Raw genomic sequence first — 17,512 nt, forward strand, 5'->3', positions numbered from 1 at the left:
GAAGTTCATGGAACAGTGTGTGATGTGCATAAAGGTCATTCAGGTCGGCCTCGAACAGCTACAAGTGATGAGTCATCAACGGCAGTCTTGGAACTGTTTCAACGCTCTCCTAACAAATCTTCAAGGCAAGGGGCACGTGAAAGTGATGTAAGTGCTAGCAGCGTGCTACGCATTCTGAAGAGAGGCAAGTATCGTGTTTACATTCCAAGGCTGGTGCAACAGCTAAAAGACGACGATCCAAGGTTGCAATTTTGTGAATGGATTCAGGAGATGGTGATACGTGAACCGGGATTTATGGGTAGCATCATTTGGTCGGATGAAGCCCAATTCAAACTTAATGGAACTGTCAATAGGCACAATTGTGTTTACTGGGGTGAAGAAAATCCTCACATTACAATTGAAAAAGCTGTAAATTTGCCTGGTGTAAATGTGTGCTGTGGTTTGTCTTCAAGGCGACTCATTGGACCTTTTCGATTTTTAGTCACTGTAACTGGTATTAATTACCTAACAATGCTTGCTGATTGCATATTTCCTGCCATTCGTGCATTATACGGTAATGATGATTTTTATTTTCAACAAGATGGTGCTCCGCCGCACTATCACAGGGACGTACGAGCTTACCTGGATCAAAATTTGTCGGGCCGGTGGATAGGACGCAGGGGGCCAATCGAGTTTCCAGCACGCTCTCCAGACCTTACACCACTGGATTTCTTCTTGTGGGGCACAGTAAAAGATGAGGTGTACAAACGTAAACCACGTAACCTAGACATTCTTTGGAATGAGATTCAAGCAGTGTGTAGAGAAATCTCATTGGACGTTTTGATACGATGTACAGAATCAGTGGTGACTCGTACTCAGAATTGTATTGATGCTGCAGGTCACCAATTTGAACAGTATTAACATTTGTTATTTATGTTTCATTTACATTGGACTTTCAGCTTTCTATTTTCCTGAAATTTCACTTTGTAGAACGGTAAAGAAATTTTCTATGGAAGTTCAAAGTGTGTATACATTTTTTTGAAGCACCCGGCACACCGCAGAAACAACGGATTTTGGGATTTGGATTTTGTTAGAAATTTGTTTGTTAAAACTTAGTTGGTTATTATTCTGTAATTGTTCAGTTTAAATAAAGTAATGTTTTAAATTTGCGTTATGTTCTAAGGGAGTAGCTTTTAAAAACAAAATACCCCGGCCACGAATATAACATGCGTATCAGTGTAACGAAGCTCAAACCCAAACCGGTTTCCCAGACTTTTCGTCCAGTCTTGGAACGTAGAACAAATGCTTATTGTTTGTTTGTTTGATTTGTTTTCTAAATTTGTTTCCTTAACCCATATTATCCCAAGCATAAAATAAACAAAAAAAATACTTTTTTGCTCTGAAATTATTTATTTTGTTGTGTCAAAAAAAAAAAATAAAAACTCGAAACAAAAAAAAAAGTATTTTGGGGCACATAAGATGTAACATATAATTTATACATAAATATACAAAAGACAGTTCAAATTCGACAGAAAACAACTAAAATACTAAATAGAACCTGATTTGATACAAAAATAACACATATTTTATGGCGCATGAGCGCACCACTGGTAACACCCGGTTTCATTTTTGGTGATATTTTACAAAGCAATGTAAATGCACATTACACTTATTACAAACTTCAATTGTGTAGCTACATCTACTTCGTGCTTTATTAGCATGAACAATCATGAGGTGACCTTAATTATCATAACGCACTTCATCTATGGCATGTAAGATTTCTTTGAGTAATTGTTTTATTCAGTAAAAGTCGCCGATACCCGATAATTGTTGATATTTGCAACGCAAATTTGTCGTATCATTCAAGGACTAGTTCTCCGCATTGTCTCGTTTATTCCAGTCCCACTTCTCAGATTAGAAAATAACCTTCAATTCTGTGTACGTAGCCTAGTGCTCCGCATTGTTACGCTAGTAGAAACAATATACAGGGTTTTTCACTTAAAACTCCGCACGCCAATAAGTCCAAAACGAAAAGAAATATTTAATTTATGTAAAAAGTAGTCAAAGTGTGGGGTCAAGTAGACATTTTCTAAAGTTTAAAAAATTCGACGCCTGCAAAGAGGTGGGCGTCGCGACGCGTCGAAAAATTATTCGATTGCAGAGACTTTGGAAATACGCGCATACAAAAGTACATATTATTTAAAAACTTTTTTGTTATTTACGCAAACTTATTTACTTTACCCGTTTCTAAGTTATACCGATTTAAAGTAAACATTTCTTGATTAATAAAAAATGTGATTAACGCTTATTTTTACAAGTATTCCATGAATGTTAGTTACTATGGCAACCATTGTTATCGCAGTTGTTTTAAGTGCAATTACAAACGTAAGTTGTTATTGCTGTATCAAAAAATTGTCACAAGAAATATCCAAATTTGTTCGGTTTAAAAAAAACTAAGAATTATTATGTGAAAATGGTGCAATTTAGCAATGAGGAAAAAGTAGACATGTTACTGGTGTTTGGAGAATGTAGATGCAATTGTAGAGAAGCAAAAAGAGTTTACGCACGGCGTTATCCGCATAGAAGAGTCCCCGATGCAAAAACCTTTTCAAGTTTATGTAAAAACTTAAGAGAATATGGCAGCTTCATAAAACCTAAAAGAGATAGGAACAGGACGGCTACAAATGATGAAAATACTGCTGCTGTAATTCAGCAGGTTGATAATAACCTCAAGATATCCCTATCAGAGATAAAAGAAAATACCGGTGTTACCATAAGTTCTTCGTGGAGAATTCTATATAGAAACTCTTTTCACCCGAACAAAAGTAAACTAGTTCATAAACTAGAACCAGGCGATTATGCTAGAAGAATGTATTTCTTAGCGACATTGTCCGATTTGTATAGCCAAGATGCAAATTTTCTCTCGAAAATTTTATGGAGCGACGAAAGTCGATTTCAAAGTAATGGAATCGTTAATAGACACAACTGTCGTTTTTGGTCCGAAAACCATCCTCGTTGGATTACAGAAAGAGGTAACCAACGAATTTTTAGTATCAATGTTTGGTGCGGCATATTAAATGGATTCCTTATTGGACCTTACTTTTACGAAGGAACTTTAAATGCAGATCGCTATTTAAGATTTCTTCAAACTACACTTCCGGAACTATTAGAAGAAGTGCCTCTTGACACTAGAATGAATATGTGGCTACAGCAGGATGGAGCGCCTGCACATAATTCCCAAATAGTAACGAGGTATTTGAACCGAGAATATCCCAATAGATGGTTTGGTACTATTGGACCGGTAAGGTGGCCGGCGAGGTCCCCGGACATTACACCACCAGATTATTTTCTTTGGGGCTACCTAAAAAACGTTATCTATGAAGAACCTATCGAAGATATGGCTGATCTCATTAACAAAATTAGTGCAGCGTGTGCCGCTATCACAAGAAGGACTCTCCTACAAGTGACCCAAGCTCATCTGTTAAAAGTTTTTGATAGTTGTGTTCGAGCAGATGGACATAATTTTGAACAAAATTTTTGAAATGTCTTATTATGTAGTTAATTGCAATAATAATTTTGGTTATTAACTTGTAGGTATTTTACTGTTTTTTCATTTATTTATCATGTTATCAGAACTAAATCGATAAAAAATAATAAATAAAATCATACTAAAATAGTTGAAATCTATTGTTTGTAATTGCACTTAAAACAACTGCGACAACAATGGTTGCCATAATAACTAACATTCATGGCATACTTGTAAAAATAAGCGTTAATCACATTTTTTATTAATCAAGAAATGTTTACTTTAAATCGGTATAACTTAGAAACGGGTAAAGTAAATAAGTTTGAGTAAATAACAAAAAAGTTTTTAAATAATATGTACTTTTGTATGCGCGTATTTCCAAAGTCTCTGCAAATCGAATAATTTTTCGACGCGTCGCGACGCCCACCTCTTTGCAGGCGTCGAATTTTTTAAACTTTAGGAAATATCTACTTGACCCCACACTTTGACTACTTTTTACAAAAATTAAATATTTCTTTTCGTTTTGGAGTTATTGGCGTGCGGAGTTTTAAGTGAAAAACCCTGTATATATATATAAATATATATATATATATATATATATATATATATATATATATATATATATATATATATATATACAGTGTTCGAAGTGTTTTCGGAGCGCGAGCATTGAAGATGCCAAGTGAGATTTTGGCGAAACGTCTGCAGGATTCCAGTCGGAGTTCAACAAGCGAACGTGAATCAATACGTGAGAATATATATATATATATATATATATATATATATATATATATATATATATATATATATATATATATATATATATATATATATATATATATATATATATATATATATATATATATATATATATATATATATATATTGTTTTTTTTTATAACTTTTATTGTATATTTAAAGTTTCTTCATATTCCAATATTGTTTCAGCAATTTTTTTTAAAAATCGGAATGCGAGTCCGACGTTACCTCTTGTGTAAGGTTGAATTAGGTTACATTTCGTTACCTGTGAAAGGTTAAACGAAAATTAAACAGTTGTTAATCCAGTTAGAACCTTATTGTCTTAATGACTACCTCAATATGTAATATGTAATAGACTAGTTAATTTATTTGTAGCAGACTTATTTTTGACGTCATTTCACTTTGTTATAATATGTAACAAATTTGAAATAAATATTATTATTGTTATTATTATTATTATTAAGTTCGGATCAACAACAACCGAAACAGAAAAACTGTAAATAGTATATTTTATTTTCCCGGTAATGTTTTTTTTTTAATTTAAGAAAAGTGTATGGCAGGGTATTGTATAGAAAATCATTAAGTGTGATACATGAATTTTTTCGGAATGACAAGCTCATCGAAAATATTAAACAAACATTGCAGGTCTGTATTACCGTTATACTTAAAATTTATAGAAGTGAAACAGTGGCAGTCATTTTTTTTTAAAACGTTTTTAATCAAGGCCAGGAAAAAGTTTGAAATTGATCATCATTAGTCGACTTCGTATTTCTGAGAGATCTCAGTAGTCCCCCTCTAATTTGGAACACCCTGTACAGACGCGTGACACGTCGATATTAATCGCGTTTCCCGTGATGGATATCGGTCGACGAAAAAACTAACCAAGGGTAAGAATTGCCGACGTGGTATACGAAATCTATCTGCTAATTATACGTGCATTTGTCATCGCTAATGGCGAGGGAAAGCTTAATGTACCCAAATTAGACGCCCCCGGCGGTAACTTCCTATTGGAATATTTCCCTACTGACGGACACATCTTCCTCCCTCGAGGCGCTTACGACAATGTCGCGTTCTGTAGTTATGTTTCTGATAACTCTACTCCTTTACGAAGCAAGCCCGGTCAAGTTTCCAGCAGTCTATCCGATCGACTCGGCACCTATCGCGCAGCAGGTGATGCAGTTCATCGCCAAAACCAGAGCCACAGATTCAACCGCTAAATTTCACACGTGCAACTTCATGTATCACCGAGGCAGTTTCCGATGCTACGACGTCATCAAACCGATGCTCGAGTTTACGTACTGCGCGAAGCACGTGTCCCGCGACGGAGTGTACACGTTGAACGACACGAGCCTCACGTTGACGATGATAGCGCTTGAACACATAGAAACTTTCAACCGTAAATTCGGAGACATAGTACGGTCGAGTTTTTTTCAAAACAGGGGTCACTTTTTGCTCGTGCTGTGCACGCCTTTGGAGGACCGCGTCGCCTTGCAAAACATACTCAAGGAAGCATGGAGAAACATGGTGATCAACTTCGCGGTCGTTTACTTCAACAGGAGTCTCGAGGTCGCTTATTATGTACCCTTCGTCGACAAAATCGTTTCGCAAAGCGTCCCGGACATAAAGAACGATTACGTCGTGTTCCCCGATAAACTCAAAAATTTGTACGGGCACAGATTGCAGATCGTAATCCTCCAGAACACGATCAACCAGGTATGCAGCTCCAATCAATCGCGGCCGGATTTCAACTACCTCTTCTCGAATTGGTTCTCGCGAGCCGTGAACGCTTCCATCAACATCACCCTCGTCAGTCCATCGATCAGTCTCCTCGAGACCATCCGAACGTTTTCGTCCGGAAAAAGGGATTTTTACATCACCACGGTCGCCATGAACGTGCTGAGGAATTACGATTTGGCTTCCGACTACGTCTCCTTCTCGTACCCGCACATGGTCAACAACATCGTGGCTTTGGTGCCGAAATCGCAGATCATTCCCGCCTGGAAATACATATTCTTCGTCGTACCTTTCAAGGTGTTGATTATCATCCCGTTTTTCGTAGTGGGCCTGCGGTACTTGGACAAGCTGATTGCGTACGAAAGGAATCACATGGTGGACACGTTCGGCTACTTCGTCGCTGGCATCGGTGCAGCTTTCGCTCCACTTAGAAGACATAAAACGTTCATTACTGGCAGTTGGTTGCTGATCACCGTGACCTTGGGGGTGGTCTACCAGTCTCTTCTGCTGGGCGCCATTTTATCCGACAAATACGAGCCCGGCAGCATTCACTCAATCGACGATATAAGGAGGAGCAATTTTACGGTATACACTTACATGTCGAATTTGGCGAACGCCATCGATTTATCGGTTACCCGAGTTAGCAAGCAAGCGGTAAGGAAAATGGTGTTGGAGAACCGGGCCCGAGCCATCTACATAATGCCGTACGTCGAAGCGGACGCCATAGTTCAGCATTTCGCTTGGTGTAACACGCATTTCGATTTTCGCATCTTGTCGAAATCGATTGCGCCGAGTTTCGGTGCGTTTTTCGTGAGCAAACACTCGCCGTACCTCAGCAAGTTGGACCAGTGGTACTTTGTGTTTAAGGAGGTCGGCTTCAGGGGTACCTTGTCAGAAACGAAGAGAGAAGTGGACGTCAAGGAGAAGCAATTGAAGTTCATGCATTTTCAGGGTACTTTCATATTGCTGGGCATCGGGTGCGGTCTGGGCGCCCTTGTTTTCGTGGTGGAATTGTTTTGGCACAATTTCCAACATTATGTCGTTAGATTATCGGGTACGCCCATATGAAGAATACCGAACTCAGTGTAGTTAGAACAATTAGAAGTTGGACATTGTCATTTGCTTAACCGCGTTTATCTTTTAATAGAATTTAGAAACAAATATATCTGAGACAGATACTAAGCGCAGAGTGTGTAATTATTTTTCGTTGATATTGAATCCGACGATGATGTAGAAGGTGGGCACTTTATTAGGGAACTACTGATTTTAGAAGAAAAAAAAACGGTTATAGAAAAATTTTATGGTTTAAATTAAATTTTAAAATCATTTATCTTTTATTTATACAGGGTGTCCGATAAGTGCTGGACCGATGTCAGTTTTAAGATTTTAAACTAATTATTTTAACATTTTATTTTATTTTTATTTTATTTTATTTTAACATTTTTAGAATTATTGTCAAAAGTGAAGATAACTTTGATAGAAACTACTTATTCGAATTTTGTGTAGTTTATTATTAAATATTATTCGAGGTTAGCGCCAAAATTTCCCGGCCTGACATATATGCAGCTCCAATATCACGATAAAACTTTGTCTTCTTTTAAATATATATCTTAGTAGGTTGCGAAAAAAAAATTCTATTATGACACTCTATCGAATAAAGAATCAATGGAGTGGCGTCGTAAGGCTGAAGCACCTCCAAAAAAATTCAGAGTCTGCCAGTCAACAAAAAAGGTGATGGCCACGATCTTTTGGGATTGTGAAGGAATTCTTTTGAAAGATTTTAAAGATACTAACTAATACCACTGTCAATGGTAAATATTACGCAACATTATTACATAAATTTCGAGACTGTATACGTGTAAAACTGACCAGAGGCGTGCGTCTTTTGCATGATAATGCACCTGTCCATACTTCCGGTGTTGCACAAGCTGCCATTTTAGAGTGTGGGTTCCAACAAATAGATCATCCCCCCTATAGTCCAGATATGGCCCCCAGCCCCCAGGATATTTGAAAAAGAACTTAAAAGAGGCTATTTTAGCTCATTTTGCAGAACATATTTTAAAAGGGATTGAGTTGTTAATAAAGAGATGTAATAAGTGCATTGAAGTTAAGGGGGATTATATTGAAAAATAATAAAAAAATGTTACTCTACTTTGTTTCTTTCATATTCAGGCAGGGAAATTTTGGCGCTGCTCTCGTAGGACAAATGATTTAAATCCAATTTGGTTTATGTGTGGTATATTTCGTGACATTGTTTCCTTCTTTTTTGGTTCACACGCAGAGCTTGTAACTGCCGAGAGTAGAGTAGAGCAGTATTTTGTACTGGACTTCTCATTATTTCTCTTTTTATATATTTTCTGTAATTGCTTTTAATGTGTGGAAAATAAATTTGCTTATTAAAATAATAACATTTCCGGAAATAAGTGTAGGTAACCCATGGATTGCAACAGGCTTCATTAAAAAGGGCTTTTTCTAGATTAAACGCGTTATGAGCGAGGTGATAGGAATTATTTTTTGTGTCGTTATATCAGAAAAAGTCCTGAAAGTTTATTACACTTGGAGCGTCGTCTGCCATTTTCATTTTGGAGATATCGTAAAAAGCATCTAATAAAGAAGATATGAATTTGTCTCACTTTTAAAATAGAGTTCATTAATATTAGAATAACTTTGCCAAAAAATTGATTTACTTCTTTTTTTAGGCACAAGTTAATACATTAAAATCCTACTACTTTTATGGTAAACTTTTTCTTCTAAAATGCCAAAGGGAACGCTGCAAGAGAGCGCAATATTTAGTTACCATAGATGACGTTTTCCAAGTGCGCCATCTCTTGAACGGCTTCCTAAGTTATTTCTCCGTCGTGTTTTCGCAGAACCCTATTTATTTCCTGTCTGAGTTTGTCTATGACGTCTTGATTCCGGGAAAGCTCGTACAAAGCAGACGTCATCGCCGTAGAAGAGGTCTCGAAACCGGCCAGAAAGAACGTATATGTCATATATCTAAATCTAGTGATTTTCGAAATACTGATACCTAATTATTTTAAAGAATTTTAATTATTTTTTAATTAATAAAATAAATATGGTACATAGCATTAGAAACAAAATCGATGTTATTTCGTTGTACTACAGCTTGTCTAATACACCTTTGTAGTTCATTACAGTAGTGCATCTTTCATTATATACCATATTTTTGATTGTCTCCCACAAAAAATATCTAGTGGGGTAAGCTCTGGACCTCGAGGTGGCCACCGGATGTTTCTATTTTGTCCTATCATATCCGTAGGATAACACCAGCGGGCAGGGCAGGTGTGGGCCAAAGACTGAGCCCTGAGGAACTCCATTGCTGTTTATTAGTTTCTCACCATCACTCACCAATCACCAATCCACGAATAGTGCAACTATATACTTGGCACCAATACTGATTTATACCAAAACTAACGGTATTTTGGACAAATTCCGCAATTTGTCTAATTTTATAATCTTGTTAAGAGAATGTTAAGAATGCTGGAGAAGCACTTGGTAAATTGAATAACTGACAGTTATAAATAGGTTTCGTCCATTATACTTCTCGAGCCACTGAGTATATTAGAGGAAATCGAATCGTAGGCCCTTTACGTAAGTATAGAAAATGTCCCACTACAACAAAACGGAAAAATTTTTCAGAATTGCTTCATCACACCGATAACGAAAGCATTGTTTCGGCAAACTTTGATGCAATCGATTATTAATGGGCTTCCTATCAAGCAGTCGTAATGTGTTACTGATCGGTACCCTGGAAAATGAAATTTGCCGTTCCGAGCACTTGTGGGAGTTTATTCTACCAATACTTTGCTGCCGTTTCTGGTAAGCGAATTTTTCATATACCAGTACGCTAGCCTATTAGTCTACTTTTTAATGCATACTGTGAATCTTAGTGGTCTTATCCGTATTCCACAGGTCTAGTAGAACTGTCAAGAGTCTCGATGACCTACTTCTGCCTATATATTTAAATTAGAATTATGGTGGCAGTGGCAGTTGTTGGCAGAGAAATTGACTTTTTAAAAATAGGAAAATTATTATTCGCAATGTGTTTAAAACTCTTTGCTGTTTTCAAAAATATTTTTGGTTAGTTTGAACCGTAATGAGCAGAGCTGAACAGTCGACAATAGAAACAAAGGAGAATTTGTAGAGAACGTTACGAAGAAACTCAAATCACTTTTAATAGAGAAAGTCGAAAGTATCTGCTTAATAGCAATTAGAAAATGTCGAGGGACAAACAGGCATATACAGGGTGTAAATTGTTCACAAGATACAGTTATCACGATTCAATACAAAATTTGACTTTGATTTTAAAGCATATAATTTCGCTATTTTAGGTCGTAATTAGATGAAAGATAAAAGATATAATAGTATACTATGCAGGAAGTGCTTGACTCACGAGTTTATTTTGACACGATCGGAGCGAGTGACATTAAAGTTTTTTGATTCCCGTCTGTAAAATACCTAATTGTGCACCGATCTAGCGTGCGGGAAGCGTCATTTTACCCCCCAGTTTCGTTTCCAATTAATTTAAGCCACTTCGGACATTTCCGGGAATTTACCGCACCAACGGATGGATTTGCGAGCAGATTTTTGGGTACGTTTTCGTCAAAATTTAAATCGTGGGAAATATCTCCGATTGCTCCCAAACCCCTGCGGTAAAATCCCAGAAAAGTGAGTAGAAAAAAAAGTTTACTTTTGAATTTACGAGGCCGATTGAAAGGTATTTTTCAACATCTGTTGTTCTAATTGTTAAATAAAGGCAAGGTTTTATAGAAAAAAGTAAGCAATTTATAATTATTCACATTGGTAACAAAAATTGACTTGTCTGCAGTTGAGTACAAGAATTTCAATCAAAACGGACTTAACTCTGTCGTAAGACCATGGACATGATTGCTGATGTTTTTGAAGCCTAATTGCCAGCAAATGTTAGATCTTGTTACTTTCGAAAAATCGATGAAATCGAATTTTTCGAAAGCATACGCGCTTGGCAACGAAACGTGTATCTCGGCAACGGTAGGCCCTAGGGGACCGCCATCGGTACAGAAATGATCAGCGTCGAAAAAAAATTTTTTCTGTTCTCCGTTCTCCGTTTCTCTGTAGATCTGGTATTAATTGACTATATCTTTTGAACGGTTAGCAACGTGGTCTTCAAATTTGGCTTCTTTTAAGCCGTGTACGAGCTACACAAACCAGTAAAAAATGAGTCTGATCAAACCCAGGCATCCATCTTTTTTTTTGGATTTTCGACTGTTTTGGACATTGCTATGAAACACGATAAGTGTCCGAAATTTGACAGATATATAGGGCTTAGCTCCGTAACGAACCCTCATTCAAAACCCTTTATTCTTGATGATTTTTTAAAAATGTACAGGGTGCGTAGGTAATTTGCAAAAAACTGAAAATTGAGCTCCCTTTATTTTGATAATTGTCACTTTCTTTCTCACTTCTATATAGCCCTATGGACAGTTATGACAACTGTTGTATTTAAGGTTTTCATATATTGTACAGGGTGTTCGGAATATTCTGTGCTATATTCTAAAACGTCCTAGACGTCTCAAACACATCTGAAAAGTAGAAATTGAGCGTAATGAAATGTCACCAAATATTTGTTTCAAAAATTTGAAAAATTCCAGAAAAACATGATTTTCTCAAAAACCATTCAACCGATCGGCAAAATTTTATAGCCGGAAAATGTGAGACATCCGGGGCTATGACTTTTATTTTAGGCATTTTTTTGATTATATACAGGGTTTTTCAATTGTGGACAAAAATCTAAAAGACTGTGAAAGTTGTAGTTTTTTGGAATGAAACTTCAAAAATCGGTTCAAACAGTGTTATAGGCCGTATCAAGAGTAACAAGTTTGTTCTAGAGAGAAGAAAATTGCTGATTCTCGTCCCCAATCTAGAGGCGATAACGTCATTTACAATTACCAAGTATGCAGTACGTTTCAGAAAACAAGTATTTTCTTGAAACCCACTCGAATGAACAAAACAAACAAAATCATATACAGGGTGTGTCGTTTATAGGCAAAAACATCAAAAACATTCCAAACATTTTCGTTTTTATTATTTGTACAAATTTGAAAACTCAACAAAGACACTCTATGCATGGTGTATGCACAATAAAATTACATCGATTTTGAGAAAGTTCCATATCGATCCGCAGAAGCACGATACCACAAGAAACCGCGAAGCTCTTTCTTTTTAAAATACGCCACGCAGCGCCCATTTTCCGAAAGCAACCTTGTCCCTTCTGTGTCTATTATTGTCACGGATAATGGCGGCTTCGAAAGTTGGTTCATTTTAAATATGAAGCAATTTCAGAAAGATGTGCTTATGTCCACCACATCGCTTCATATCACTGCGAATTAAACCCTATAGAAAGTCATATCACTTTTAAAGTGAGGAACGTTGAAACCCTCTTCCAAGAGGACATATAAACAATGGATTGGGAATAATGGAAAATGTGCTCAAAATAGATGAATGAATATGACGACGTGCTAGAAAACATTCTATAATCCATAATTATTTCTCTGGATCACTATGGTTTATTTATTCTGAGAAAAAGGTAAATTTGATTTTGACGTTATATTTCTTAATCACTTTTGATATGTGGTCAGTGACGTTTTGAATGTAAAGAAGAACAACAATAGCAAGTGTGGGGTTATTTTCGGACTCATTGAATTTCGAAGGTTATGACGAAGTGTATTTTGTAATGTAATGTGGAAATTATAGAGTTGAGATTTAATTTTGAATTCAGTGACCTAACATTGGGTCATTCTGTTCACAGAAATCTTAGGCAGACGGATGGATACCTAAATGAATTATCACATCACCATCAAGCCCATAAATCAGTGGCTATCAACTCTCATGCTTACCGAGCTGTAAGAACTATTTCAGCCTGACCCACTGAACACAGAATACCAAAAGAAATATAAAGTGAAAAGCAAATCTATCACTTCTCCAAAAATCTCAACTTCAACAAACATAATATATTGTTTGTTTTTTTCTAATATTCTATGTGGACCAGACTATTTGATGTTACTGAATTAAGAAAATGGAAATTGGGAACCATGAACCAACTATTTAGAAATGCTACTAAATCATGTTGCTCTCTCCGCAGGTTCAATGGGCATAATCTCATCGGAGATGCATTTCGGCTGGCCATCTCCGTCGCTGCCTGTGCTGACGAATGGAAGTTATCACATACATGCCACAGGCGAGGAAGCGTCTTGGATAGCGGTGGCCATATTTCCGGGCATTGCTGTGGGGGCTATCCTCGCGTACCTCCTGGCCAACACTTTCGGAAGGAAAACGCTGATCCTGCTATCCAGTCTGCCATTGTTTACGGGCTGGATAGCCATCGCCCTTGCCAGAAGCAAAGCGGTTTTATTCACGGCCCGGCTGTGTGCCGGAATCGGAAGTGGGATAAGTTTTACCATGGTGCCGATGTACTTGGGGGAGATTTCGGAAACCCAAGTCAGAGGATCGATATCATCCATTTGCCCACTGTCCGTCGTGGTGGGGATTCTTTTAATAAACGTTCTCGGCATCTACTTTCCGATCGATACAGCTGCGTATCTATCGTGCGTCCTTCCGCTAGTAATGTCCCTGCTTTTCGTGTGGATGCCAGAGAGTCCGGAGTTTCTAATGCTTCAACGTCGCTACGATGAGGCGAGGAGATCTTTCGCGTTTTTCAGACACCAACCGGTGGAGTTTCAAACGTGCTGCGAGTCGTTTGACGGTCGCGAACGTAATGCGAACACCATCGGCGCTCTCCGACGCGCAACGACCAAAAAGGCGTTAGTTATAGCGGTAGCGTTGAGAGGTATCCAGCAGCTGTCAGGTTCGACCGCAATTATATTTTACTGCAAGTCGATTTTCTTGGAAATGGACGAAATCCTATCGGCCGATGCGGCCACGATACTCTACTTCTGTCTTCAGTTTGTTTTCTCGCTAATTTCTTCGTTGATAGTGGACGTCGTAGGAAGAAGGTCGTTGTTTTTAGTTTCCTTATGCGGAACAGCTGTCACGCTGCTTGCCTTCGGTACAATTCTCTACGTAAGATCCAGCGGTTACGTAGGGAACTATGCCCTGGTGACGCTGCTTTTGGCGAACGTAATTTTCTTCAATATCGGCGTGAGGAACATACCCCTGCTGGTAATTTCCGAGATTTTCACCCCCGACGTAAAACCCCTTGCGTTGTGCTTTCTAACGCTGTATTACGGATCTCTGGCCGTTATCGTGGCGAAGTCATTTCATTTGATCACGACTTACGTGGCCGGTTACATCCCGTTTCTTATTTTCGGGATGTTTAGTACCGCCGGGTTCGTATTAGCTTATTGTTTCCTTCCAGAAACTAGCGGCAAGTCTTTCGACGACATTCAGAAAATTCTTTCCAATGAGAAGAGTGCCGAACAAGGGAAATGTTGATCCGGTTGGTTAGCTCGAGATTGCGCAACCCAAACGAAATTTTTCCCACATTTTTTAAGTAAAATTAATGATTTCAAATCGTTTGCCTGGAAACCAGAGATTCCAATGGTGATTTCAAGGTATATCACGGTATTTCAAGTGAAGTATAAAACAAAACACTGTCAATTTTCTGATATCATCATATTTTTTTAAAATGAAACACCCTGTAATGATGTAAGTCACTTTACATTATAGTCCACTTCGTTTTTGACAAATCAGCAAAAATAGGAAATTTGTATATAATTTCAAAGAGTGCCGTGGCTGAATGCAACAACAATAATTATTTACAAATTAAAGTAGAATAACCACCATTTTCCTGAAAACATTTCTCGTGCTGTCTTGCAGTTAGTAACATTTTCGGATTGTCTTTTAACTGATTGATGCCTCTGAAATCCTCGAAATGTTTGCTACACAACTCCTGGGATATTCCATGTTAACTTGGACAACATTGTGAGGAGGAGCCATATAATCAGGGGTGCATCTTGTGCTATTTGGTGCACTAAGTCTCCAGCTAACTTTTGATCTCTAAATATCGGACCCAAAATATGCCCATCTACTACACCACGTATTAATTAATTGGTACCCCTGGGTTTTTATTTTACTTCTTAAGTCCATTATATCTATTTGTTGACATTGTTCTGTACTTAGCTTTTGAGTTTAACGAAATTTAAATGCATTATATTTATATTCTTTCAAAACTGAGAAGATTGATCCCCTAGAAATACCGTCTCTCTATTAATATAGGAAACTGAATGTGCTTTTTAAAACCTTATGATTCCGGCATACCTTATTAGCATTTAATGCATTATCTGAAGCATATGACTCTTTCACGAATAATTTAACCATAAACGTTGTTTATTAATATGTCAAACATAAACATATTTTTATTTGTCAGTCAGGGCACTCTTTGAAATTATATACATATTTCATATTTTTGCCGATTTGTCAAAAACGAGTGGGCTGAAATGCGAAGTGGGTTACATCATTGTAATCGGAACGAGATATTCTATTAAACAGATATACAAATTGACAGTGTTTTGTTTTATACGTCAATTGAAAAAAAAAAGGCTACTAACCCTACATTTCGTTTTTTTGTGTAACTTGGTATCTCTGAAAACAAAAAGAGTTACAGACAATTATAATGTTATCATGAAAAATTGAACGCAAGGTACAAGACATTTTTATTTGGATTGACGTGGAATTTTGAGAGGGAATTTTGAAACATTGGAAGCTCATGGCTTTCCCTAGGAGAGTGCGTAAATTATTATAATGAGCGCCCATTGCTCAAAAATTTAGAAATTATAGTGCTACGAGGAAGTTTCGGGTGCATTGAGCTGGAGGGACATTTGAAATTTTGGAAGATCATCACTTTGAAGTGCGCAACATTTTCGGGTTGAAAAATTTCATATCGACTGCCCAAAATTGCTCAAAATTCAGAAATTCCAATGGTATAGGAAAAGGTTGCGAGGGAGATTGTAACTGTCCCCAGAATTGTGCGCAAACCTTCAAATTGGTGGTGGAAATATGTGGGAGGGCGGACTAATTTCTTTTGTTACCAACAAAAGAAATGTGCACGTATTTTGAATAATATTTATTTTTATAGTGAATATATATAGGAAGGGGAGCCCACGTCGAATGGAGATGGGAAAACGGTACCTTATGTCCCATTTCATGTTTAAAGTTCGTCTTGATTACACTGTGAGACGTCATAAGCTTAAGAACATAAAAAAAAATTCCAAATGCTTTCGAATCCTTGAATTGTATAGATATTGTATTGATTGTATCTGTAATTACCAATTAAATTGGATTGATGTCTATAACGCTCATTTTGGCCGATTTAGGACCAGCGTCGTCGATTCCCTACTACTGACTTAAAATACAAAATATTGTAATAAATATAAATCTTGTTGCTGTTAAATGCACAGGAACTACGCATATATAACAGAAAAGAAATGGAGATACTATTTACGAAACTCCTGGATTCCTCAGCGTCGGTTGTTGGAGAATCGAACTGGTTCGCATTCTGCTCTGTACCTCTGTATGATTCGACGGGGGGCGGAGCTAATGGAAGGCTATAAACATCGTCTCGAATAACTGATTTCCATATTGGTGACAGGTAAAGACCTGAGTCGCGGTTAAGATTGTTTGGTTCCTTACAGATTTGACGTTACATTTTTTAAGAACTTTTTAAATGTGGTCAGTGGTGTTTTGAATGTAACTAGGGACAACAGTGGCAAGTGTGGGGTTGCTTTCGAAGGTTGTAAGGTTGTGGTGAATTATGTTTCTTGATGGAACGCTTAATATCTCTCCTAACGAAATTATTAAGGATGTAACTAGTTCTAATTGAGTTGATAACCATGATTTTTGAACCGGTTGACGATGTCACAATGCATTAAGGCATCGGTCTGTGTGTGTAGGTATACCGAATGACCCTATGTTAGATCCGATTTTCTATTGATAATAATATGCAAGATTATTATTAGCTTTGGTTTATTAGTAAAACGTATTTTAGGTTCTATAGAATTTAAATAGCAAAGAAAATCTTGGAGGGATTCTTGACCGTGAGTATCATCAACGTATCATCATCATCATCAGCTTCCATAAATATACTCGCACAGATTCTCGGATACAAGGAATAGGAACTTCAGTAAACAGGGATTCTACATCGAAACTAATCAGAATATCCTTTGGTTCTGATGTTATTTATAGCAGCTATAGAAGTCGAAGGGGTAATCCGTTCTTATGAATCTTATGGTGTTTGTAGAGACGAGGAATTTTAGAGTCATGAGGGGTGACAGACTTTTTCACGGATTCTGATAGAGAAGAAGGCTTAATAACAAATTTAAGGTTGCGATCCATAGATGGCGTAGGATGTTTTTTGTGTTGACGATATGATCCGTGTTGACGATATGATTTGTTCATGAACGCCGTAGCATTTCCTTTATATAATTTTTGCGGTTTTAAATCGAATTTCGTTGGTTGTTTGAGATGGCAGTTTGTCTAGGACAGACTCGACATTTAAAA

At 37.2% G+C, this 17,512-nt stretch overlaps 1 protein-coding gene across 1 annotated transcript; it reads left to right on the plus strand.

Moving 5' to 3' along the window:
• Window positions 1-9,741: 9,741 nt before the first annotated feature.
• Window positions 9,742-14,859, plus strand: LOC132707532 (facilitated trehalose transporter Tret1-like). Its single transcript, XM_060679427.1, has 2 exons — window positions 9,742-9,838; window positions 13,140-14,859. Exons 1-2 carry the CDS (start codon window positions 9,775-9,777, stop codon window positions 14,447-14,449), a joined length of 1,374 nt encoding a protein of 457 aa, XP_060535410.1. The 5' UTR covers window positions 9,742-9,774; the 3' UTR covers window positions 14,450-14,859.
• Window positions 14,860-17,512: the final 2,653 nt, after the last annotated feature.

This window comes from Cylas formicarius, unplaced genomic scaffold (assembly GCF_029955315.1).
Source record: "Cylas formicarius isolate icCylForm1 unplaced genomic scaffold, icCylForm1.1 PGA_scaffold_9__14_contigs__length_23061073, whole genome shotgun sequence".
Classification (NCBI taxonomy): domain Eukaryota; kingdom Metazoa; phylum Arthropoda; class Insecta; order Coleoptera; family Brentidae; genus Cylas; species Cylas formicarius.